The 26,458-nt window shown below is 37.3% G+C and overlaps 1 protein-coding gene across 1 annotated transcript in view; it reads left to right on the forward strand.

Moving 5' to 3' along the window:
• The window catches only part of ITGA8 (integrin subunit alpha 8), a 115,752-nt gene that overhangs the window by 38,619 nt on the left and 50,675 nt on the right, over window positions 1–26,458 (forward strand). The window contains exons 14-21 of the mRNA XM_027695673.1: window positions 3,033–3,078; window positions 4,999–5,106; window positions 10,943–10,998; window positions 11,534–11,688; window positions 12,825–12,962; window positions 13,425–13,492; window positions 14,464–14,611; window positions 19,877–19,969. Of these exons, the coding sequence (XP_027551474.1) occupies window positions 3,033–3,078; window positions 4,999–5,106; window positions 10,943–10,998; window positions 11,534–11,688; window positions 12,825–12,962; window positions 13,425–13,492; window positions 14,464–14,611; window positions 19,877–19,969 (812 nt within the window). The remainder of the gene's footprint in view (window positions 1–3,032; window positions 3,079–4,998; window positions 5,107–10,942; window positions 10,999–11,533; window positions 11,689–12,824; window positions 12,963–13,424; window positions 13,493–14,463; window positions 14,612–19,876; window positions 19,970–26,458) is intronic.

Genomic DNA, 26,458 nt, shown 5'->3' on the forward strand with positions numbered 1-26,458 from the left:
TGTGTTTTTTACTATGGTCAAGTCTGAAGTGATGGCCATTTAAAGGAAATTTTATTCTGGACCTTTCCTACTGAGATTTGGGGTCATAATGGACGCTGAAATCCTAGAAAACAAATAGAAACATGATCATTGGCCTTTTTGGCAGCTGATCTGCTGAGGAAAATAAAAAGCAAAAAGGCTCACAAAGATTTTTTAACAGGGTTTGCAGCTAGGCAGTTTTCTCACTCTTATGAAATTTCTATTAGCACCCGTACTCAGATAGAGTATAATACTAATTATTTTCCGGTCCCTTTTTATACTGTCCAGTTAAACTGACAGACTACACAAAGTTATATCTAAAGCTGTCGGCAAATCATTCTGATTCCCCAAAGTAATGTTTTCCTGTCTATCCTGATAGAGTTGCATTAGTGAGGTGACCCAGCTGTCGTTTCATTTTTATGTTTCTCAGAAGTGAGGTGAGTGCCAGTTTCATGGCAGTTTTCCTTGGTCACTGTCCCCCATGAAGCAAGATGAGATACCATGCCTTGGCAATTTCTCTTAGGGTTGCTGGACAAACTCAAACCAAATCTAGGGTGCTGAGCACGATGCATGTTCCTTCCTGAGCCTGTGTCTCTCACAGGTAATGGAGATGTCCTTTAAAAATAACAGGGTATCAAAGAATTTTCTCAAGTTAATAAATGAATATATTAATTGAGACTGGAAGTAAGACCTTGTTGATCTTCCTACTTCATTTGGTTGAAGATCTAGGGAGCATCATGGCAAGTTTCTGCTCTTTATCACATGGTGTTTCAGGTCTGGAAAAGCCACATGGCAGAAGGTGCAGGTAAATAGACCAGCTTACAAATTCCAGTGTGCCTTTCAGTGCCATCTCCTTAACTTTTTATGATAATTTTATCTCAGAAAATGGATTCACCAGAGGGCATCTTGGAACCCTTCTCTTCAGAGCAAAGTAAAATTTGAAGTAAGCATTAGGATTGCTTAGCTTTGTGCCCTTTGACATCAGTTAAATACATGCCAAAGACACTTGTTTCAGGATTAAGCTCTGTGAACTCTAGCCTTTATGACAATGGCTTTGTCTCAAATAGTTGTTTATTTAAACATCTTTAGATTTTGGTACTGTGTGCAAGTTGTCTAAAAAAGCTACTAATTAAAAGAACACATAAATGTCCCAAAAAGGAGTTAAAAACAACACTCATTTTCTTCTGCTATTTAAAGTGTTCCTGACCCTGAAGCATATTTCTCTAAGGCCAATGAAACTAGAAAAATGTAAATGTTGTACAAAAAGAGGATCAGACCCGTAAACTGTCCATGCCTTCTCCTATTAGTACATTATTCAGTGGAATTCAGTGTAGGACCAGCTGATGCCCATGTGAAGTACTTGTTTAAACTTGTGAAATCCTGGCCATCTGAAAGACAAAGGAGCACTAGAAAACATGCTGCCAGCCCTGGATCAAACCCATCCAGCTAATTAACATCAAAGCTTTGTATTTGCATCATGCTCGATTACTCCTGGGCTTCTTAAGCAAACCAGTGCTAAAACTATAAAAGCAGCAAATAAGGGTTTGTTTACAACCCTGAGTACTGGTTTAATTAACTTATTTAAATCCATTTAGGTTTCCAGTCTGTACCACTGCAAGGTCTGTTGTAAAACTCAGTGTACAGAATTGGACACGTGTCAATTAAATCGAATAGTAACAACAGTGGAGTGAAAAGAGTGCCCAGATGGACATCTGGGGGCTTTGAAAATCAAACAAAGCTCTTTACAAAGTCAGAGGCAGCAGGAAAGTTGATCTTTTTAAGTCACTGCTTGGCTCCAGTTTTTCTCCAGCAGGCCTGAATGGATCCAGCAAACCAGTCTGCATCTTTCTGGGGAACCCTGTGTGAGGGCTCGAGGCAAAAAGAGGAAATATTTGGTCCTGTATGTGAGAAAAATCTCATTTATTGAATTTAGAAAGACGGCAAAAGTTTGCAAAACAAAAGGAATAAAACGAAAAGGAAAAATTACAACACGTGTTGGGTGTCCTAGGCACGCAGGATTCCCAGGAACACCCCCTTCAATTCAAAAGTCCCGCTTTTTAAACATTCTTAAGGTTCAACCCCGTTTACGTCATAGAAGAGGCGTTCCCCTCTTTCTGGTTGGCTGTGTCGTGCTGGGAGGTGGAGTGTCCAGCAGCATGGCAGCTTCCAGGACCAGCCATGTGGTATAAGGGGTTTCCTTACCAATATTCATTTACAGTTCCCTATTCCCGTTCGCATGTTTCCCTGACACCGGTTCCAGGCTGAATCCGGCGTCTTACAGCTCCGCGATAGGCCCTATAGGTTAGTAAAGAAAAACTCTTATGTTAGTGATTTGCTAAATTCATTTGCTTGTAATAAAACCGATTCTTTATTTCTCACACTGTAGATTCCCAAACCCAAGCCAATGACCACTAACAAAGAAGTGCCCAAGTCCCAGTATAGCATTTGGGTTGTTGACTTCATCTGTTTGGAGTGGTGACTGTTGGGGAAAAAGACGGCTTTAGATGGGTAACTGTTGTAAGCCTTAGTACACGCTGCTGCAATACTGGAAATATTAGAAACTCTGAAAATAACCATCCTCTGACCTTGAATTGTCTTTATGTGCACAGAGATGTAATGCTTAAATTAATGAACAAATTACTTAAAACACAAAGCAGGATGGGAAGGATTATGAGGAAGGAACATCATAAATTTTCAACATGACTTGTATGAAAGTGAGAAGAAATTGGTTTGCATCTCTTTGAGATACAAGTTGGAGAGAAGCGAGATTGTGGATTGGGTGACCTTGGATTAAATAGATTGGCACTTACTGGGTACAACCGAGACATTTCTGAGGCGATCTCTGACAATGTGAAATGCTTTCTTTCAGGTACACTTCTGAAAAAAATTGCATGGAAAGGAATATTGTACTTGTTTTATGTTACTGCATTTTTAATGTAAATAATCTAATTTAGGCAGGAAAAAATGTGTGAGAGACATCTATATATCTCTTCTGAAGCCATTGTTTTTTCCAGATTTAATTGTGGGTGCATTTGGAGCTGGGAAAGCCGTTGTTTACAGGTATGTGGTAAATACAATGGATTTTATATTTTACAGCTTTGGTGAGAGATTTGCAAATAAACAAATTTCAGATTCCTGTGTTTCCCTGTTGCAATACGTAAAAGCAGATCATTAGAGATGATAAATTAAACATCTTGTGAGAAACAAATGCTTTTTCTCATGCTCAGAACTTGTAATTTTCAGTGGAAAATTTCCATACTTAGTCGTAGCTTAAGAAGCTTCTGGAATGTTTGACTCCTCAGTTAATTTTAAATAAAAAAATTAAAAGGCATAGAATTGAAAATTAATTTCTTTTTAGAGGTAATGATGCTAGTAAGAAATTTCAAAGTGACTCTGATTCTTCAGTGGTCATATATGTTGAGATGAACTATTTATTGAAAATAAAGACTGCTCCTTTTAGCCTCAGTTTAAAAAAATTGCACAAGATTCCATTTTACAAAACAAAAACTTCTTACTGACTATGGAATTCCACTAAATGCACTTTTTAATTAGAGTTATAATTTAAAACTAAACCAAGTACATAAACAAAAATCTGTTACTGCTCTCTTTGTCCAGCCAGGCTTATTGTTCACATTTAAATATTCACCATCCATTGCTACAACCAAGTAGTCATGTTTCTTGATTCCTGTCTTCATGTTGTCTGTGTTCTCTCTGTTGGAGAGAAGGCATGTTCTACTTCTCAACTGAATGCTTGTGAAAGCATAAGAATTTTGTAAAACAGGAATGTTAGCTCATTTCAACTAACACTGTAGAATGCAGTGAATAGACCTGATTTTCCTACCTCCCTGTTAAAGAATCATGCAAATACTTTGCAGTGCATCACTTTGCCGTGCCATGAATGACTGCACAGGGTGTGAAACATTGGAGAATTAGATCCACTGTGTATTTTCAATAACAATAAAATCTGTTCTATTTAGTTTAAGACAGTGAATAGCAGGTGGCCATTTCCTGGCCAGAGCGTAGCAAATATGCAATCTGTCATTTTGGTGAAATAGAATATTGTTAACCAAAATTTGCTAGAAAAAAAGGTTTTCCATGTTGCACAAAAATGAAGAGAGTAATTTTATTTTTCAGTGTCTTGCTGAAGTAATATAGATAAGTAATCATAAAAGCTCAAATGTGTATTAAAATATGAAGAAAGTAATTTTGTAATAAGCTGAGTTAGCCAGAATTATGTAAGTTACTGTAAAATAGTACTTCTGCCTTAAAAAAAACAGAATCTGGACCCTTACTTGTTTTCATTTCTCTTCTAAATTACTTGTGCTTATAGATTATCTCATTACTTCATAACAGTTTCAGAGGGGTGGTTCCCATTACCACAACTATATATCCATGTACTCAGCAGAATTTACTGATGATTATTCCTGATTTACAAAGCCAATTTTCTCAAGAAATATCAGACAGAGTTTACTTCATTGTTTACTCAGGATATCCTACATCAACTTCTACTTTAACCAAATTATTTTTATTTTTTTTTAAGAATCTTAAACAGAGCTAGCAAGTCTGAATATGTCACTGTTAGTGGAGAGAGTACAAAACAAATGTCCAAAGGACTGCTGTAAATCCCAAAAAGGCAGGCTCTGTCCCTTTGTGAAAACCCAATGTGATGAAATGCATCTGATGTACTTTAGTCCTGGGACACATCTATTGGTTAACTATAGGATACTGTTTCAGTGATGTGTTACCTGTGATTTTTTTCATGAGGAACTGTCAAAATCTCAGTAGGACGTATCACAGCTTCTGAACCAAAAAAAAAAAAAAATTCTTTTGGGTAGGAGAAGCATTGAAATAATGCATTCTCCCAAGTAACCCTGCATTTCTGGCTTCTTTGTGGCCACCTCAATTAAGTGTTTTCTCTGCTTCAACTTAGGTACTTATGTGCTCTTTCTGTGTGCAGTGAACCTTATTTCTGTCCCCCAGAGCCAGACCTGTTGTTACAGTGAATGCTTATCTTATTCTGAACCCTATGATTGTGAATCCAGACAACAAAACTTGTCAGCTCCCTGACTCTCAGCTTTTAGTGGCCTGGTAAGTTCATGATTACTCAGAAACCATCCTTATCCCCTTTCTCAAATAACTTCTTATTAATAACTTTTATTGCAGCTTTTTTTGAACATGTTCAAAGTTCAAAATGTTCAAACATGCTCTGAGCACGACAAAAAACCTCCTATGTAGAGTTCTTTTTTATATCTTCCAATACTTCACAGATTGTCAAACTGTGTCATAGCTAAAAGTTAAGTCCTTTGATATACTGAGTCTCCTTCTGCTTAGCTTCTCCTATGGTCAAGCTGCAAAATTATATGCAAGATAAAACAGCTAAAATGGATGAAACACATAAGCACTGATGTGTGAAAAAACATACCTTTGTTGAGAAAATGTAACAGTAAAAATGATGCAGGCCTTGTGGGCTCACCATTTTCTGATGGAGAAAGACAGATCTTGGTCCTTTGTGGAAGAGAGAATATATCTGGCTGACAATTCTGAGAGAAGTTCACAGGATGTTCTTTCTGGTTGGTTTTGGTCAGAGGAAAGCTTTTTTTTAGTGCACCACGCAGGACAATGTTTCATCTATCTTTAAAAGAGAAACCTTTCACCACAGTAGCATTTAACTTTAAAAAGAAAAAGAACATTAAGAAACTTGAAGCTAATTAAAACAATTTAAGATCAGTTACAAATATAAAATGCTTGCAGGACAGTTGAAGGCTATCTAATAGCACATAATACCACATAAAGGCACGTTTACTGCACTAGAAAAAGGTCGCTTAGAAAGGACCTCAGAACAGTTGATAAAAGAGGCTATTACAAATACAAATACAAAAAAAAGATACTGTTTAAAAGTGGAAACGATAACAAATGAGGAAGCTAAAATCAAAACAGAGCATAAACATGTGCATGTTGAATATAAAATAGTAGTACATCTTGCCAAAGAGACTCTGAGGAACAGATTTCTCAGACATAGAAACATTAGAAACAGAAAGTCTGCCAGGACGTGGGCTGGATGAAAACAATATTAAAGTGTAAAGGAGGACTCCAGAAAATACATGACTGCAGATTTTTTCACTGCTTTTAAACCAGAGATGGTCAGAGGGATTCCTCACACTGGAGATGTTCTTTATAGGAGATGAGTTCCGAAAATCATCTCAAATGTAAAAGTCAGCAAAAGAGTCTTTAGAATACATTGATAAATATGAACCATAAAAAATAATCATGACCAGAAGCAGTTCATTTAAAAGCCATAAAGAAACTAAACTCTGGTACACTTAAACCCCTATATATGTGGGCTTTCAATGTGTCTGGGATGGGGCTGTCAAGAGATTTTCACTCTTGCACTTTTCTTTTACACTTTATAGGACTTCTCGTATTTGTCATAATGTTCTTCATTTCTACACCCAGTGTAGAAAATTGCCCATCTACAGAGCAATGTAGAAGGCACTTGGTAGAACTACACAGTCCCAGAACTTCGCAAAGCTTTGGCCTTTATGGAATAGGATCAAGATTAAGGACAAGACATGGAATAGGAGAGATCAAGATCCACCCTAATTTTTTAAGTACCTTTTGTGTTAATAGTTAATGTAATAAGGAATTTAAAATATCAACACTTGGCTGAAGCATGTTCATTGATCGAAATTATGTTTTTTTCACAACTTCAGGTTTTAAGACTTTTAAAAAATGCTTAATGTCATACTGAGAAAGATTTTGGAACCATAACATTTACCAAGAGAGTATTGAAAGAAAAAGGGTGATTTTTTGCACAAGAGGAATAGATAAAAATATCTCTTTAAAAAAAATACTCCTGCTGTGAGGTATTTTTTAAAAAAGGGAGTAAAAAACGAATACTCCTGTAGCATATTTTTTTCATTACTTTTAATTTCTCTGCTACAGTAAGCCAGAAGATGTTTGGTTCATATCTACAAGAGCTTTAATAGGAGCATAATTTAATTTCTGTCTGCTTAATTCTAAAATACTGTTCCCTAAAGATTTAGTTTGTATTACAAAATGACTGAAGAGCAGCTGCTATTTTCCAAGCTGTAATTTTTCTCCTTAGTTGATATAAGCTTGTATTGTACATATTAAAACAATTAGTAGGGAAACTCCAATAAGCAAAGAATTCCTCAGTCCCATGGGATGAATTTGTGTATCTCTTAGTCAGCTGCGCAACTTGTATAAAAAGTCTACTGACTGACACTGCAAAGTTAAAATGAAAGGAAACCTCCTACCAGAAAAGTTCCAGGAAGTGTGTGTGTGAATAATGTGGATTATTGTACATTTCCAAGTATTAGGAAAATATTATTTTTGCCATGATTGAAAAGCTGAAGCACAGAGGAAACATGCACAAAAAGTCATTTTTATACACAGCCCTAAGGGACTTGTCCTGAACTTGTAGAAGCATATAATTCATTCTTTGCTGTGTGTAAAGTGGCACTGTTTCTATGTTCCCAAAACTAGCAAATCTGGAACAAATTCTGCAACTTTGAAGTTATTAAAGAATATGGGAAAAAGACCTTTTTTTTTTCCAAAATGTGAGAGATGCAAGTTAATATCTGTAAAAAGGGGTAAATAAACCAAACATTTTAAGTTTTCAAACGCTGTTTCCGCATCATGTGATTTATTATGTCCAAGACTGGGTTCTAGCTATTGAGATGTCTAGTTTACCCATGCATTGGTATTTTTATTACTATTTGAGGTCCAATAATCCCCTGGCTACCTTATTGCTACTTTGTGCTTAAATTGTACCTGAAACTGTTATTTACTCACTTTGCACTAATTTAAGGTAAATATTGTTATGTCCAATTCCTAGAGGAGCAAGAGGTTGGAGAAGTTACCTGACTTACCAAAAGTAGCACAGAAGTGTCCAATCATTATAAATAGTCAAGTTGTAGAATATATTTTTTATTTGTAAGCACTTTTTGGGTTTGGATGTCTGATTTGAGATGCTCTTTGTAGGCTTCTTTAGGCAACCCAGCTATCCATTTTCTCCAAACCCATTAAACCAGAGGTAGGCTGTTTAAAATTTCTGATCTTCAAGTTCCTACTATTAAAAATACTCTGAAAAAATTGTCATTTTTTAATCTCCAAATGTACTACTATTAGAGTAGTAATAAAACATTTATAATCTTGGGTCAGCTAGATTCAGTAAATGAGACATTTCTACATACACTTAAAAAAAACCTGAATACAAAATGCCTATGGAAAATGTAAAATCCAAATATAATAATATTTCAGCCTATCCTAACTGCATAGATCAGACTATTTTTCTAATTTGGCTCCTTTCTGTTGCTAGTATTTTCTTTTCCCATTGACCTAATTTGAAACAGGATGTGATTGGTACCCCATGGATATGGACCTAAGGACCATTGTTGAGATGGATTTGTGTGAGATTTTCCATAGACTGTTGGCCGTCCCGACTCCATGGGTCAGAAAGCAAAGGCATGTGGCCCAGAGTCAGAAGATGGAGAGTCAGCTCTCAGAAGGAAAGAGGCAGGTAGTGACAGTTGCTACCAACACAGCTGCATTGCTGTGTGGGAGATCTCTGAGCCAGGTATTAGTTTCAGTAGCCCTGGAGACATCCAAAAGGCAGTCTTTTGAGCTATCCAGCAGCCCTAGTGTTACCATGGCCTGCCCACATGGTGTAGCTTAGCCATGGGATACCTTCGGCATTAAAGCTCTATGTTGGTCACTGTTTTAGACTTTGGCATAGCAAAATCTAAAAGCAGGGCAAGTATTAGAACATCATAATAAAAATATATTGACTTGCTTTTACATATTATACCTCAAAGAGGAAACAGTTTGTTTAAAGGTCATTTATCAGTAGACAATAACAGTCTCTGCCTTCTTCTGTAGAGGTTTGTGACCTTGCAGGATGGGTATCATCCTCAAACAGAATGGAAGTCCCTAGCATTAAAGTTTAAATGGCCTTTCTGATAAAGCATTATCCATTCTTTCTCTCCATCTGCAAACCTGTGTGCTAAAGAAATTTTCGACAATGACAAATGATCTCGTAATTCCTTGCTTTTGTAACTACAGTCAAATAATATTCAAACCGTGAGCTTATAGTGATGATAGACTCAGCACAGAATAAATGTGATGTGGGGATCTGTTTGGAGAGACAAGATTGATAGCACATAAAAAATTCATATGCCTTAGGATGATGGACTATTTCCCAGCTGTTTCTTATCCGCTGAAATTTTCTTCCTTTGATTGTTAATTGCATTGTTTGGTTGATTGTTCCTATGAGAAAGCACAAAAGCTCAGCTATTTTATTTCTTACTGTGTCTAGGACTCAGATCTTGAATCTCCATAAATCCTTTAGACTGCTGTCCTCTTTTGTGGTCTTTGCCCCTGCTTTTCTTTTTCTTGAAGCTGAAGCATCCCTCAGCCTCTCCACAGCATCTTCCTGTCGAAGTGATGAGGATGTCTAAATTCATCTGGGTTTGTGATTGAAATCTTTGATGTCTTTAGAACAGTTTCTGAACTAAATAATAAAATCACAAATGTGTGGCAGAATTCTGCTAAAGCCATAGCATTGCCTCTTGTGTGGCCAGAATCTGGGAGATTATTCACTTCACGTATTTGCTCTTTTGCACTGCCATTCCCTTTTTGACATGCTCTGCCTGGAGCCAAAGGAGTAAATCTTGACTCTTTCAATAACACTTAAGAATATGACTTCAGTTTTCAAATATGTATGATGAACTATTCTGTTCATTGTAGTAAATAAAATGTACACTGAAATTGTTCTGTTGAACAAGTAAAGCATTCCAACCTGGATGTTTTAACCCAACCTTTTTTCAGACATGGTAGTGCAAAAATTATTTACCTTCTCCAAATCAAGATCACTGAGTATATTTTTCTTGAGTCTGCATTTGAGAAAATACACTTATGCTCTGACATACAAGACTGGCCTGTGAAACCTGATTTCCAAATTTTATTTGTGCAATTGCACAAGCTTTCCTCAATGTTGTTATTTTGTCCTTATGTATTAGGAAATAATTGGTTCTTCATGTGTTAACTCATCCTTCTGTAAAGAAGTAGGAATATGACTGAATTTGCAATTTCTGCATGGACTGGATTGTCATTTGAAAGCTACAGTTTAGTAGTTTAGTGGCATGTCGACGTTGTTTCCTCAAGAATAAATGCCTTTTTTTAACCCCATGATAAAAAAGTGTTTATTAAGCTCATGAGAGTGACATGTATCCCAGATGTGGCACAGTTCCATTACGTTTGTCAGAGGAAGCAAACATGCAATTAGAATGTGATTACAGGTTATTTTAAAGGTTATGTTACTGGTTTTGCATCCACTGCATGGGGACATTAGTATATAGCATAACAATAGTGAGGAGATGAAGAGCAATGGCTAATGCAAATTTTTTTTATTTAACCTCTTGAAATAGCAACAATATTATAATAATGCCAGTGAAACACATTGTTATCCTGTGTATTTTTTGATTTGCTAGAAAACAGCTTGAGTATTGACTACATGCTCAAAGATTTTTCTGATTTGACCGTGATGAACCAGAAGGACTTCTGCAGACAGCATCTTACAAAGGTGGTTTGCTGAAAGTCAGCATAAAGAACCCAACTTTTGCAATAATATTAGAAGGGTAATCTCTGTAGGATGTCTCAAGAAATACTGGTAACAGAGGCTCTTCTCCATACTTTTGCCAGGAAGATACTCAGAGGCTCTTCTGTGGTTACCGAAGCCTAGGAGACTTGCTAACTTAATTAATATAATAGGTAGCTAAATACAGATCTCAATAACATCTTTTTAAGAAAACTAAAATACAACTTAAAGATATGACTTGGGAACTGCTGATTCCTAGGGGAGTTTTCTTTCTCCTAATAATTACTTCTACTCTTTTATATGTAGCTTTACTGTAAGACTCTGCGCAGATTTTGAAGGTCAAAGTATTTCACATAAGATAGGTAAGAAATGTTTTCTATTCATATAATTTACTGTATCCTGCTCCATTTCAGGTGTAGTTTTTTCTTACACTTTGAAGGATGATAGGAATGAGATCCTCCCAAGGCAAGAAAATGCACTTAAAAAAAATGTATATGTATATATATGACACAAAGCTTCTATTACTGAGTTAAAGGATTTTTGATTCAGATTAAGCCATTTTCCAAATAAAACCAAGAATGTACCTTGTTGGAGAATGTTCTGTTTTGAAAAAAAACTACTTTAAAGCAATAGAAGTCCTGTACACGTATGACCTGTCAGTGTAATCAGAAAGCTTAAATTACACATCTTCCATACTTTGCATCAAAAACTAGTTGGCTGCTAAAGAGACAGGCACTTAAAGCATGTATTGGTTTTCCTTGGAAGACTTTGTTAGATTAATCAATTGTAATACTATGTTATAATACTATAATATTATAATACAATAATAACTAATTGACTAGTACTTTCTGTTTCTATATTAAATCAATAAATGTTTGATTTGTTTGTATCCTTTAGTGCTGAAAGGTGAATTGCAATTAGATTCATTGAAACAGAAAGGAGCTGTTAAGAGGACCCTTTTCTTTGACTACCATCAGTCACATCATTACTTCTCCATTGTGATAGAAAGACAGAAACAGCTCCATTGCCAGGACTTCCTTGTTTATCTCAGAGTAAGTAGTTTAAAATATTTTGGACTGTCATCATCTTTTGAGTAATACGAGGGATCTAAAGATACTAGTAAAAAAAGTAGCCACTAGAAAAGGAAGAACAATTTCCGAAATTACAGAAATGTGAGATAAGATAGGCCTTATTTGTATGTCCAGAATGTCCAGAACATACTGCTACCTTGAAAAAAATTCCCTATATAAATCTTTGGCTGATCTTTTTTCAATATAAGTATAAAATAAAGACTTCTTTTGAAGACTGTACAGTTTTTCTTTGTAAAAATACATTAATTTCATGGTCTTCTGGAAATTTTGATCAAATACTGCATCTCCTGATACAAAAATGCAAGATTACTGTCCATTTTCAGTATCCCTTTATTTTTTAGTACTCACAGTGGGATAGTCAGCTAGTCATGTTAGATGTCATGCCAATTCAGTTGCAACAGATATTTCAAAGGAGCCTCACTAGAAATATTGGCCTAAAATTCATATATTTTAAAAAATATTTTGAAGGTATTTAAAAATGCTTTTAGAAAAAATAAAACCATGGATCTGAAGTTGTAAAGAAGAAAGGGTCAATGGTTACTCAGTTGCAGCTGGAATTACCTCATGCAATTGAAGTAGATTCCAAGTCTGGTCCAAAAAATGCAGTGGGAGTTGAGGTGGAGAAGTTTCAAGCACTATGTAAGGAAGTACCTAGGCAATTAAGTTTTTGAGTTTTACCATTGCTAACTCACATAAATTCTTGGTTATGGTACAAACCACCAGTATTACCTCCACAAATCCACACGTCCTACCTCCATTTCAGAAGGAAGGTGGGCAGCAGCTGATAGGAGTTGGTTCTGTGTGTCTCTTTTAAACAGCTTCATTTTAGGCTAATGGCTTTGAAAAATTTCTGAGTCTACTAAGCTAAGCCAGCTTCTTCCAGAAGGGGCTGTGGAGGCAATGTGTTCTGGGCATTCCAGTCACTGCTGAGTCACTTTACTTTCCTAATAACACTTCATGCAGCCAGAATTTGGCCAGCAGCTCTCAAAGAACCATGTCTTTACATTCAGTAAAGACTGAAGTCTGAAACTGTTGACATGCCATACTAATCTGAAATAATTGTATTAAACCATTGTTTTTTATTATGTCACTCACAGGATGAAACAGAATTTAGAGATAAATTATCTCCCATTAATATAAACTTCAATTATAGTTTGGATGAATCCAGTTTTGAAGATAGTTTGACTGTGAAGCCAATACTGAACTATTACCAGAAAAGCTCATTAACAGAGCAGGTACGAATTTTGCATGCCACATTTTCTGTATATAAACGTGAAAGCATTTACAAATGCTGTGTGTCATTTTCCTTAAAACAGAGAATTATGGCCAGAAATTACACAGCAAGGATTTAATTAATTCAAAACGTAAATTGAATATAAATATAGAACCGACAGGCTTTTAAAGTATTTCCAAAACTTTGTTGTGCTCGTAGTTATGATTGCCTTCTAGAATACGTAAGCCAAGTTAGTGTGGGAAAAGGCCTGAAAGATGATACTGTTCTGCTAAGGATGTAGTTGACAGTCTAGTCTCCAACTACCATGTGGAAAGGAACTTACAGAAAGGAGACAGAGAATTAACTCATGAAGTCAGCGCTAGGGATATTTTAGACACTTAGATTAGTGATTTTTAAGGAAGTGATTTGGACTTTGAGGCATGTACAAACTGTATTACCATTTTTTTATTTTGCAATAATACAGGCTTACATTCTAGTTGACTGTGGAGAGGACAACTTGTGCATTCCTGACTTGCAACTTTCTGCTATGCCGTAAGTTAAATAAAATAAATGATGCTGTGAATAAGGAAGTCCAAACACTGCTAACTGCTGTAACAGAATGAAGTATGCAGAACACGGTTCTGTTGTTTGCTAGAGCTAATAATTTTCCAGATTTTAATTTGTGCATCCAGTTCATCTAGAAAACCAAGAAATGGAGAAATATACACTTACAAATCACATTTATGGTGTTTAATGGTTGTCCCAGAAAACAGACTTTGCAGGTGTTCATTAGAGGTGGTTCTAGTTCTCTGAATGCCAAGAGATAATGCAAATTGTTGTTCATAGGAGGTTTCAAATTTTTTTATTTCAGTGTGCCAGTGACTTTGAACTTGGGGCACAATCCTCCTGAACTCAGTATACAGTGAGAGTATAAAGTAAAGTAAATGAATTTCAGACTAAAAAGATTTCAAAACTTGGCAACAATTTCTCGTGTGGGGGGAGAAGTAGGCTAAGCAGGAAAAATGGGAACCTCTGACAGTTATCTGACTCTGTGCCATCAAAATCAGTCCATCATTCCTGTAAAAGGAAAGGGCACAGCACTGTTGCAGATCTCAGAAGAATTTTTGTCATTGTTCATTTTACAATGGACATGACAGAAAAACTACCACCTTTATACCCTGCTGAAACAATGCTTATGGCACCCTTGTGGCAAGTAATTACTCCACTAGATACTTCTTACTGGTTAGAAACTAGTCAGACTCTGAAATTTTATACCAGTAACTGAGAAGTTCTGTGGTAGTCTGCTTTGTTTGTCCACGGTAGTGTTTTCTCTTTACCTCTTTTCTACACAGGTGCTGGCATACTTTTCCATGGGGTCATTTCTTATGGAAAATGTTTTATTATGTTTCACAGAATATTTTCCAGAACAGATGTTAGGAGAGCAAAATGTCCTTCTGCCTTATTCATATGTAAATAAAAATTGTGCGTGTTCTAACTCCTGACAAGTAGTATTTTCTATACAGAGATACAGATCAGCTAATAATTGGAGAAGAAAACTGTGTCATGCTCATAATAAATCCAAGGAATGATGGGGAAGGAGCCTATGAAGCTGAGTTACATATAAAGATTCCGCCTGAAGCAGATTACACTGGCGTTGAACGCAACAATAAGGTAAATGAAAATCAAAATATTAGCAATAATAAAGCAGAAACTTGGACACTACTGTCTCATGCTCCCAGCACAGCAGTGTTTTACCATTATTAGGGGTGCTATCCTCAGTCTGCTATCCTCAATAGTTGAACATTAACTGCAGTATAAACTTGACAAAGTTGTTTTCCTTTGTCACCAATTATTTTATGTTATGGATGGGCCAAAAACGCAGTCATAATGCAAAATGTGCCAGTGTTCACAGAAGGACTAATGTTGACTGAAGTCCTGCTGAGCTGTACTGAACATGCAGTGTTTCCTTTTGGGGTCTGTTTGTTTTTTAAGAGCAAAGATGAAACACTATCCTGCAAACAAGCAGAGTGTTCATGTATTCTCTGTTGGACAGCAAGTCTGAATCACCTCATCTGCACATAAATCTCCCAAGCTGTTGCAACATGAGCCTGCTTTTTTCTGTTAGTGCCTGGAATGTTCAGAAGGGCCTCAAGGGTGAGAGTGGGAGAAAGCAAGTTAATTTCCTTTCTAAAGGTAAATGTTTTTAAGGAAGCTGAAAGTAACTTACAAGGTATTTCCTTATTCTCCTTCTGTCAGTGACTTTATTAATGGGCTTTTAATCTAATTTGAAAAAAAATTACAAGAGGTAATGATGTCATTGAAGATGACAATATGGAAATTCTCTGCAACTTCACATCTCAGAAGCATATGTTAAAGAAACCAGCCTTTTTCTATTGCCTATTCTTTTGTTCTCTTAGCAAAGCGTCTGATTCTTTTGACTGTGATTTACAAAACAAAAGTTCTCTTTGATATACTACACATGGTTACATTTTTCATTTGTTGCTCTTTAGGAATATTCAGCTGCTCTTTTGGACATCACAAAGGATGTCAGGGGAGGCACTTAATCCAAAACTCACAGCACATATTGGCACATGTCTATCATTTGAGGGACTTGGGGGTGGTGGTGGACGAGAGGCTGGACATGAGCCGGCAACACACACTTGCAGCCAGAGCCAACCGTGTCCTGGGCTACATCAAAAGCAGTGTGGGCGGCTGATCGAGGGAGGTGACTCAGCCCCTCTACTCTGCTCTGGTGAGATCCCACCTGGAGCACTGCATCCAGTTCTGAGGTCCTCAGCACTGGAAGGACATTGACCTGTTGGAGCAAGTCCAGAGAAAGCCACCGTCTGATTAGAGGGATGGAGCACCTCTCCTGTGAGGAAAGGCTGAGAGAACTGGGTTTGTACAGACTTCTGGAAAAGAGAAGGATGACCTAATTGTAGCTTTCCAGTACCAAGAGGGAGTCTACTAGAAAGATAGAGAGTTTTTACAAGAGCACGTAGTGACAGGACAAGGGTGAATTATTTTAAACTGAGAGTAGGTTTAGATTAGATATTGGGAAAAATTCTTTACTGTGAGGGTGGTGAGACACTGGAACAGGTTGCCTGGAGAAGCTGTGGATGACCCATCCCTAGAAGTGTTTAAGCTCAGGTTGGATGGAGCAACCTGGTCTAGTGGAAGGTGTCCCTGTCTACGGCAGAGTAGTTGAAACTAGGTGATCTTTAAGGCCCCTTCCAAATGAAACCATTCTATGATTTGGACTGGAGAGAGATCATTAAGGGCTTTATATTATTTTAGGAAAATTTGAATTTTATAGCGTCAGCAGGATAGACTTATGGAGAAAGGAAGGAAAAAAGGCATGAAATATTCTGGCACTTTGGAAGAATAAAGAGAAGCTAGAATGGGTTAGGAAAGAGTGCTAACATTCTTTTTCTTTCGAATAGAAAATTATAAAAGCCCAGGCATTAGGCAAAGCTTCGCCAGCCAGTCAGGGAAGTGATTGTTCCTCTCTGCTTTGCACTTAATTTAATACAGAGTAATTTCAGCAGACAGGTGGATTTGTGGTAGAGCCTGTTGCAATCATGCTCTTAAAGCTCTACCTCTAACATTTCATTGACTTTTGGTTCTACTGTGTTTACAGTCATCTGTGTAGCTGTTTTTCTCCGAACTGCAGATTCCTGGTGTTAAGGCAGAGATAATATTCACCTCAGCCAGCAAAACAGATAGTTGAGACCAGAATATATGAAATGTAATCAGCTGAATAAATCACTTGATACATTTCTGATGAACTGAAAAATCTTTAGAATCAAATAATTTCCTCTATGATACTCATAGAGGATATTTGTCCACTTAATTGTGGGGCTACTCTGGATTTAGTCTACCTAATAGAGAAACACATTTATCCCTTAAGTGTTTCCTGTCCAACCTGCTTTTTTTTTTTTTATTTCAACTACTTTTTGGGCTATTCTATATCATTTGAATTACGCTCAGAAGCTGTTGAAGTCAACAACAACTGAAAATTCACTTGCCTTCTACCTCCTGTGTTCAGCTTTATGCGATACAGTGTTTGACCTGTAACAAGCTAATTGTCATTACCTTGTTATCTCAGGACTGATTCTGTAGAATATTGTACACGGACTGTGCAACTGTACCAAAATGAGTAACATTTTGCAGGGATATATGTGATCATATGAAAGTGGAGTGGCAAGTGAATGTACATAATCTTAAAGTTTGAGGTCAAGGATGTGATTTTGGAGCTTCATTGTTTCCTGAAGATGCTGACACTTCCTTCAGGCAGAAGCTGATTATTGAAGTAGAATGACTTACAATGAAATCAAATGTGTTGTTTGTTAGTTGTATTGTGGAAACACTTAGAAGGTCCAGAGGTAAATGAATAAATTACTACAGCTTTAGTAGTTACTGGAAACCAATTGGCTTGTAATAACTGTTCATATGGATAAGGTGTGGAGTTACTAGAATTAGCTGCAATGAAAAACGTATAACTACATTATATTACCTCATGCAACTAGAAGTAAATTAGGCAAATGCAAAGCCCTAATAGATATTTGTTCCACACCAAAAAACATTATGTATTTTGGCAGAACTGTCTCTGCTCAGGCTGGAAACTGCGGAATGGTGGGTTCACATCAGATACATATTGCAATGGATAAGGTCTGAGCCACTTTCTTTCTGAACTAAAGCATGACACTCATAAAATAAAAAAAAAATACCTGAAACCTTCTTATATTACCTGAAAATTCTTAGAATAAGTACATAATGGCTGGCTAGATGAGATGTGATTTGAGCCTTATGAGGACAAACACTACTTCTTTATACATTGACTAGAAGAGAAGCTAAATTCCAGCACCTGGTACCTAATCCATCCACTTCTCTTCAGAAAATAAAATTGGAATGTGATGATCAAGGAAGGAGAGGAGGTGTTTTACTCTTCAGCCTGTTGTGCTTAACTATTCTGGCATCAATTAGTAACTCATCACTATGACCACCAAAAAGTTTCAAGTTTGTAGACTGCCTGGATTACTTAAAGCATCCAATCATTTTCTAGTTAAAAAGCACCCTGGGAGCACACGTGTTAATTGTTGGGGTTTTATTTCTGCTCAAGACTGCCAAAAAAACCATGTGTTGCTATAAAAATATAAATTGCTACCACTGGCAGGTAGAAGGGTTTTGTGGCAAACACTTCCATCTGGCTGAGTTACATATGAACCCACTGATACTGACAATAGTAGGTGTACAAGTCTCTGAGCTTACTTGCTTCCTGCCTGGTTTTAATTTTCCTGTTTTGTATTTAGCCACCTCAAAAAGGTGATCAGTGCAAAAATGAAGGCAGTAAATCTCATTATTGAAGGAATTCTACCAGACTTGACCCTTTGTCACATCTTTATGCTGCACAAATTAGCTTTTGTGGTGCTGGTCATATAAATTCTGTACCATTAATCATTTTCTGTCTTAAGAGCATACCATGCAAACTGCAGAAAACCTACTCACAAAACTCCCCTATTTTCTCAGCCTTAGAGGGACAAAAAAAATGTGTGATAAGGGCTAATTTACTCTGTGCAGGTCTATGATACAGCATTTTTAAAGAAACTGCCAAATGTCTTATATCGATGAATATTTATTTTATAACATTTAGACCTCAATTTCAACTCTTCTTGCCCAGCAAAAGCAAAACTATAAACCCACACATCAAGCTAAAATGAATAGTTTTCCAGACAAGTTTGATTTCAACTGTGTTAACACCCTCTCTTCCCCCACGTGTTGCTTCCCACCTCTAATTAACCAGCTGGAAAGAGTGTAAAAATCCTTCCCTCCCAACCCTAGAGAGGCTTGGGAAGGCTATTAGTGAACTGGACATGCTGTGTAACCAAATTTGTTTCCTCCTAGCAAACTGTAAAAGTGTCAGTGTACAATGAGGTGTGTGTTGAGGGCATGCTTCATATGGGCTCTGTTTAGGACATGCCCTATCTTTTCTTTTAAATTCAGGAAATGATGAGGACAGCGTGTCCATGCTGGCTTTTACAGATAAGACAAATTGGTAGTCAGTAGTCTGGAGATTTCCCAGGTCTTTTTATATAACTTACACATACTGCTTCATCCATGAAAATCACAGATGAGAGGAAATGTAGTGTAACTTGCTGGATCCTGCTTTTACAAAGCTTGTTTATTTCTACACTTTTATGGAAATACCTTCTTTTATTGAATATGTCAAAGAGGAAAACAGAAAAAAAACCACCCACATTTTGTTGCTTTGTCTTATTCTGTATCTCCTAATTTGCACTATTCTATAGCTGTTCCTCCTTTTATAGAGTCTGTTTTGTTTACAGATGACACTACTAGTGATAAAGATTGCTATAAAGAACAAAAACCTTAATATCTGATAATGTGAAAACCTATCTCCTTTGTTGCCAATTTATAAACACAGATAACAGCTTATGTTTTTACAACAATATTTAATGTTCTAAGTATTTTAACATAGATTGGAAAATAAGGGTCTAGACTTGATCCATTATAAAGTTCTGCCAATGCCAGAAATTCACTATAGAGACTTCTGGTGATGGATAACACAACTGTTTCAATTAGCATGAGACCTTTTTCCTCACCTAGGTTTGCTGCTCATTTTTCTCTGTTGAGTCATTATGGCTATAGGAATGATTCACAAAAACAGACCAGTATGTTAAAACTAGACATAGAGTGATCTCATCCTGATTCTTAAGGTTCTGGGAAACTATCCTGTTCGGTTTTCCCTGGCATCAGTTTTCCCCTGTTTTCTGACAATAAGCAAGTAAATGTTTTGATAGTGCACTGAGCAGGTGTCCGAAATCAAAAGAAATGTCACAGTCAAAAAGGCATCACTTTCCCAACTGGATACATTTCACTGTGATCTCTGACCTCCATATTGGTGTCCTTTTGTTGCAGGCACTGCGTGTATTGAGCTGTGATTACAAGATGGAAAATGAAACTAGAATGGTGGTTTGTGATCTTGGGAACCCCATGGTGGCTGGCGCAAATGTAAGGGAAAACCAGATGCATTTACTGATTTTTATCTAATTGAATTTTAAAGGGGAACAAATGGAAATCTATTCAATTGGCAGAAGGAGTCCCAATAAGCAGCACGTAAACCAAATTATTTAGTTGGACAGGAAATTGTTGGTGTAATAAGAGGCAGAACTGTGCTTCTGAAGAACTAATAATTTGTTTTTCTAAAAGATTAATTATGCTAGAACCTGTGTTTTGTTTCATTTATTGTAAAGAAAATGAGTGACTCAGTTTAAGTCACAGAAGTTACACTAGTATAATGAGAAGAGAATCCCAATCTGTAATGTGATCTGTTTATTTTTCTTTTTTAGTATTCCCTTTACTTAAGATATGTATAGTAAATGACAACTTCTTTAGCCTGATTCTTATCTTCAGTGCATAAGGATTGTCTTATCTGTTTATATCACAATTTATATCCAGGAAAATGGGGTTGGAATAAAGTTTGACTTCAAGTTATTATTGTAAATCTAAAGATTTTCCTAAGACAGCCTTTCATTAATCAGACTACACATAACATGGAATGTTGGTAGCCTTGTTTTTAGGCAAAAGTGGAACTGAATAATGACTAATGATGGACAGTAGGTAAGAATTAAAAATAGGTTTGGAGATAAAAAAGAACTACCCTTTCCACAATTTTCATCCTTTGTCCCTATTTCATGACAAAACAGTCTGTGAAATCCCAGAAGTGTTAAACTCAGGAATGTTCAGCCATGGATGCTCTTGCAGAGGAATTTAGTGTTTCTTATAAATTTGTAGATGTTACGAATATTTAACTCAAAGCAAATAATCCAAACATTTATATCTAGATAAAAAACTGTCCTAATAAAAATGAAGTGGTCAGCAACATGAACATATATCAGGAATAAACAACAGTTTTTGACTGAAAACTACCACTGCTTGAATTTCATATTGGGCCTGTGGCTTTGCAAAAGAAACCAAAGCAAATTTCCTAAGTATTTTCAAAATTCCTACAAAGTTAAGGTTTGTCCTGCAGAAGATCAGTATTTCACTCTTCAGACTCTCTACAGAGGAGATCTTTCCTGGTCTCTTATGATCTTGAAGCAGTTCATGTCTGACCCTCGATAAAAGAACCAAAAGAGTCATACTCCCCATGGGAGACTGGGACTAGAATAAGTTTGTTTGGATCCTAGGGATAGCCTCAGATCAGCCACAGAACTGAAAGTGAATGCAAACAGGTGTTTCATACAGTCATCTGCTTGCATGGTAACAAACAGTCCCAGGGACTCTTTGGGATTACAAGGAGCTGGAAATCACTGAAAATTGGACTCTTGGTAATGGACCTCCTGGGAAGAGGAATCTTCCTGGTGAGTTTCTTTCTCCATAGAACCACTGTGAACTAGAAGTCTGAAGAGAATACTGCAAACATTTTCTGGGAAGGACATAGACAAGAGGGATAAAAGATTTTGAAGGTTTTGTTTTATTCTACTGAATGAAACTCCTTAAGGGTAAGAATAATTGAAAACATTTCTGAGGAATGGAATTTTTATAATGGGATTATGGGAGGCAATGATGGGCCAAAGCACTGGATAAATTCCAAGTCAAGTCAAATGAAAATGGGAATTCATCCAAGAATCCTCAAAGAGCTGCTGATGTCATCGCAAACCGCTCTCAAGGATTTTTGAGCAGTCTTTGGAAGCTGGAGAGGTCCCAGCTGACTGGAAGGTGGAGAATGTTGTCTTGATTTCCAAGAAGGGGAAGAAGGAGAACCCCAGTAACTACAGGCCTGTCAGTTTCCCTTCAGCACCTGGTAAAGTTATGGAGAAGATTATTTTGGGAAGTATGAAAGACAGCGCAGCCACTGGTCACAGCCAGCACGGCTTCATGAGAGAAAAGTCCTACTAGTCTAACCTGATTTCCTTCCAAGACAAGGTAACCCACCCAGTTGACCAAGGGAAGACAGTTAATGTAACATTTTTGGATTTCAGTAAAGCTTTCGATATTGTCTCTCACAGGATCCTTCTGGACAAAATGTCCAGCACACAGCTGGATAAACACATCTTGTGATGGGTGAGCAATTGGCTCACAGATTGAGCACAGGGGGTAATAGTGAATGGAGTAATATCAGACTGCTGACCTGGCACTAGTGGAGTTCTGCAAGGCTCCATCTTGGTCACTGTGCTCTTCAACATCTTCATAAATTACTTGGATGCAGGACTGAAAGGGATACTAAGCAAGTGTGTAGATGACACAAAACTGGGAGGAGCTGTTGACTCCCTCAGAGGCAGGAAGGCCCTGCAGAGAGACCTCAACAAATTAGAGGACTGGGCAATCACCAACCATAGGAAGTTCAACAAGGGAAGGTGCCAGATTCTGCATGTGGAATGGGACAACCCCAGGTGTACGTACAGACTGGGGAATGAGATGCTAGAAGGCAGTGCTACAGAAAGGGATCTGGGGATCCTGGTTGATGACAAGCTGGATACGAGTCAGCAGTGCCCTGGCAGCCAGGAGGGCCAACCATGTCCTGGGGGCATCAGGCAAAGCGTCGCCAGCCGGGCGAGGGAGGGGATTGTCCTGCTCTGCTCTGCACTGTGGTGGCCTCACCTCAAATATTGTGTGCGGTTTTAGTCTCTGCAATATAAAAAAGACATTAAGCTGTTAGAGTGTCCAAAGGAGGGCCTTTGGATGAAGATGGTGAAAGGTCTGGAGGGGAAACTATATGAGGAGCAGCTGAGGTCACTTGGTCTGTTCAGCCTGGAGAAGAGGAGACTGAGGGGAGACTTCATTGCAGTTATAGCTTCCTCATGAGGGGAAGAGAAGGGACAGGCACTGATCTCTCCTCTGTGGTGACCAGTGACAGGACCTAAGGGAATGGCCTGAAGTTGTGTTAGGGGAGGTTTAGGTTGGATATTAGAAAGAGGTTCTTCACCTAGAGGATTTTTGGGAATCCAAGGATTCCCAAACAGGGAACAGGCTCCCCAGGAAAGTGGTTCACAGCACCAAGCCTGAGAGAGTTGAAGAAGAGTTTGGACAATACTTTCAGGCACATGGTGTGACTCTTGGATGTGACTCCTGTGCAGGAGTTGGATTCGATGATCCTTGTGGGTCCCTTCCAACTCAGCATATTCTGTAATTCTGATTCTGTAGTCTCTTGTATCGAGAAACCAGCAATTTTAGTTACCTGCTTAGTGGTTTCCCAGTTAGTCTCAAGGCAGAAGCAAATTCTCAAGATACAGATGGAAGTAGACAAGAATCTTGTGGATGATCAGGATGCAGTGAAGAAAGGCAGGAGAGCATAAAACCCCTTGGGTTTGGAAGAGAAAAGGAAGACTAAACACAAGAGACTCTCACATGTTAGACTGCAGACCCTCACACTCCTCCCTTTGAATGCAAAGCCATGTTTCCACATCATCCTTGACTCAAAATGCTAGCAGTGTGAAGACTTCAGGAATGCCCTTTGGTGGCTATTAAAGCAGTACTACTCTCACCTGTGTCCTTATGAATTTTCACAATGTAACTGATCCTTCTCTTCTTCAGAATCAATTCTAGGGTTGCCATTTATGATTTGCTGTTACCAAATATTGTTAAGCAAAATACTTTGTAAAGAGTGACTTAGAAGTAGCAGAATAAAACAACAGAGCTTATAATATATTTAAGGATGTTATGGTTTATAACAAAGTAATCCAACCCTTTAAAATTGAGGCATGCGAAGATAGAGCATTACAAAGACAGATGGGTAAATTGTTTGATTATAGTGAGTGAAATCTTTAATCCGAATTTTGTCTTTGAAACCAGCTCTCCTGGACACTCAGGAAAGGTGAAAGGACTTTTGCTTTTTCAGTCCAAACATATTTATGATGGCAAATGTACTTCCAAAAGCAAAATACCAGCCCTTTTTACAAATTGCATAAATCACAAAAGGTTACTCTGATCTATTTCCAATTTTGCAAAACAATTCTGCTCTGGCAGGAGATCAGTTATTCTCAAAATACTCAGTCAGAAAGGGACTCTTTGTGAAAGTTGTGAGTGGAAAGGAAGGGTAAGGTCAAAATCGAACATTCCTAAAGTTCTTAACTATTGAGTCACTGTCATGGCTTTTCGGCACCCTGAAATCCTAGAATTCTTGAACTCTTTAAGATCAACTTTTGGGTATGAGGGTTATGTTGGGATTTTGTGATGTAACCCATGGGATATTACTATAGTGGACTACAGGGTTGACTGACATTTTGCATCTTCAAGATGCATTATTGTCATCTGTGTCCTTAAAACTGTTTACTGACCACAAAAAAATACTCAACCTTTTCAGTAATATCATTGAGGTTAAAAAAAGAAGAAAAAGTAAAAAAGAATATAAAAAGGTAAGGAAAATCAGAATACCACATGACCCAGAATGCAAATTAAATGGCTGATACCATCTCACTGGCAAAGAGTGCTCAATGTACTTATTTATGACTCTTAAATGGATCAGACCAGCAAGCTTCCTAATGCCTGTTCAGTGGTGTTAGCAAGTGAAATATAGGTTTTATTAAAAATTCTGGTAGAAAAATCAGGAAGTTAACAGAAATTAATAGTAATAAGATTAGAAGACTGGAGGCTTGGAAGATCTTGCCTGTTTCTTGATATGTATCAAACTAATTCTTCAAGAGCACAGAGGTTTTATCTTTCTTATGCACTGTAAGACACTTTAAAAAAAGATTTCCCTCTGTCTCCCAGCATACTTCTAAATCCTGTCAAACATGGTAACAGATTAAGGCTGATCACTAATAGCAGGAATGTCATGTATTTCAAAGATACATGATGTTACAAACATGGAAAAATTGCAATTTTAATGAAACTAACTTCACTTGGAAAATTTTAAATAAAATTAAACTATTCTGATAAAATTTATGTCCTAGTAAAATAAGGAGGTTGAGTGATTGCTAAGCTACAAGTTCAAGCAAATTAAACTGCTTTAGCCTCAGTGGGTTTTCAGCAAGGGCATTGCCCCATTATTAGTAGCAGTGTCAAGGGTTACTTGACATTAACAAAGTCATACAACAATACAAAGGCAACATCTGCAGCTTATTAGAGTTGTACAGTAGGAGTGTGTTTCACCATTAAATAGGGGATTAAGCCTCAGGGGAGTAATAGATCATCAAAACTACAGTTCATGTCTGCTCTGTCTGATGAAAATTTTATCTTTGGTTCATCATATCTTTTTTCTTCTGTAAGTGGAAATAAATTTATTTAGACTGGTTAGTAAAAACAGTAAGAGAAATGGTGAATTGAATATTTGGATATTTTTGTCTAAAAGACTAAAGAAAGTCATTATATTTTAAAGGTGAATGGAATTTCAATACAGTTGTTAACATCATCTCCAAAAAGAGACCTTATAAAGAGCTTACACCTCTATTCCAAGTCAGTTTTCAACTTCTGAGTAATTTAATGAGCACTGTCTTTTCATCTGAAAGATTCTGCTTCCAAAGAGAGAGATCAACTATAACTGTGACATTAAAATAATCAGAATTCAAAGATTTGAACTTGCCATTTCCTTTATGATGACAATATTGCTTTCAGCATAGGCCAGCTGAAAGTAGTAGTTGAAACATGTTAGGTTAAGTCTTGTTCTGGAGATGGATTAAGATTCAGTGTTGCACCCCTGCAAATGAAGAAAGAAGAAGAATCACTGAAACATATGAAATGACATCCACAGAGGAAAATTCCTCCTTTTCAGTGATGTTGAATGTAAGTCCCAAACACAAAATCCTACATTGTTGTGTCCTGTCCTGTTGCTGACAAGGTTCCCTCAAGTATTTTAAGGAAATTATGCCAAGCAGACAACTTTTTTTTCCTTTTCTTTTGCCCCCCCCCATAATCTAGTCAGATATCGGCAGAAATGAGAGAATGATGTCCTCATTTCCTAATGCCTTTTGATGAATTTCTCAGGGAGATTGTTTCTCCACATGGAGGATATGTCTATATGTAACCATCCTTTTTAAAAAAATTAAAGCACAATATGCATGTTATCTGACACAAAATTCTACCATTAGCCATAGGAGAGGTAGACGGGGAGTGAGAAGCAAATGGAAATTGTCAAAGGGAGGAAGCCACGTCTGCAGAAACACAGGGGAGCACCAGTGGAAGCGCTTATCTCCTTCAGTTTTGGGAGCTGTGTGTTTTACCCTCTATCTCCTCTGCTCACACACTGCAAGTTGTGGCAAACTAAATTGCAAGTGTAACTTTGAATCTGTATTCCTCTTAACAGAACTGCAATAAAACCAAATCAAATTAAATTAAAACTGCTGCTAATTTAGCCTTAGGTGATCAGTCAGCCCCACAACACCTAAAGCATGCATCTCATAGGTCACAGTTGCAGAGACAAGGTGGGGAGCAGGAAGCCCTGGAGACTTGGACAAAGGCGTGCATGGATGGAGGCAGGGATGAGAGGTGCCAGACAGCCATTATTTTCTTTTGGCTCAGCAAAGTAAAGCGAAGACTGTCTGGATGACGAAGGACCCACCA

Source organism: Neopelma chrysocephalum, unplaced genomic scaffold (genome assembly GCF_003984885.1).
Source record: "Neopelma chrysocephalum unplaced genomic scaffold, ASM398488v2 Primary Assembly neopelma1_102, whole genome shotgun sequence".
Lineage (NCBI taxonomy): Eukaryota > Metazoa > Chordata > Aves > Passeriformes > Pipridae > Neopelma > Neopelma chrysocephalum.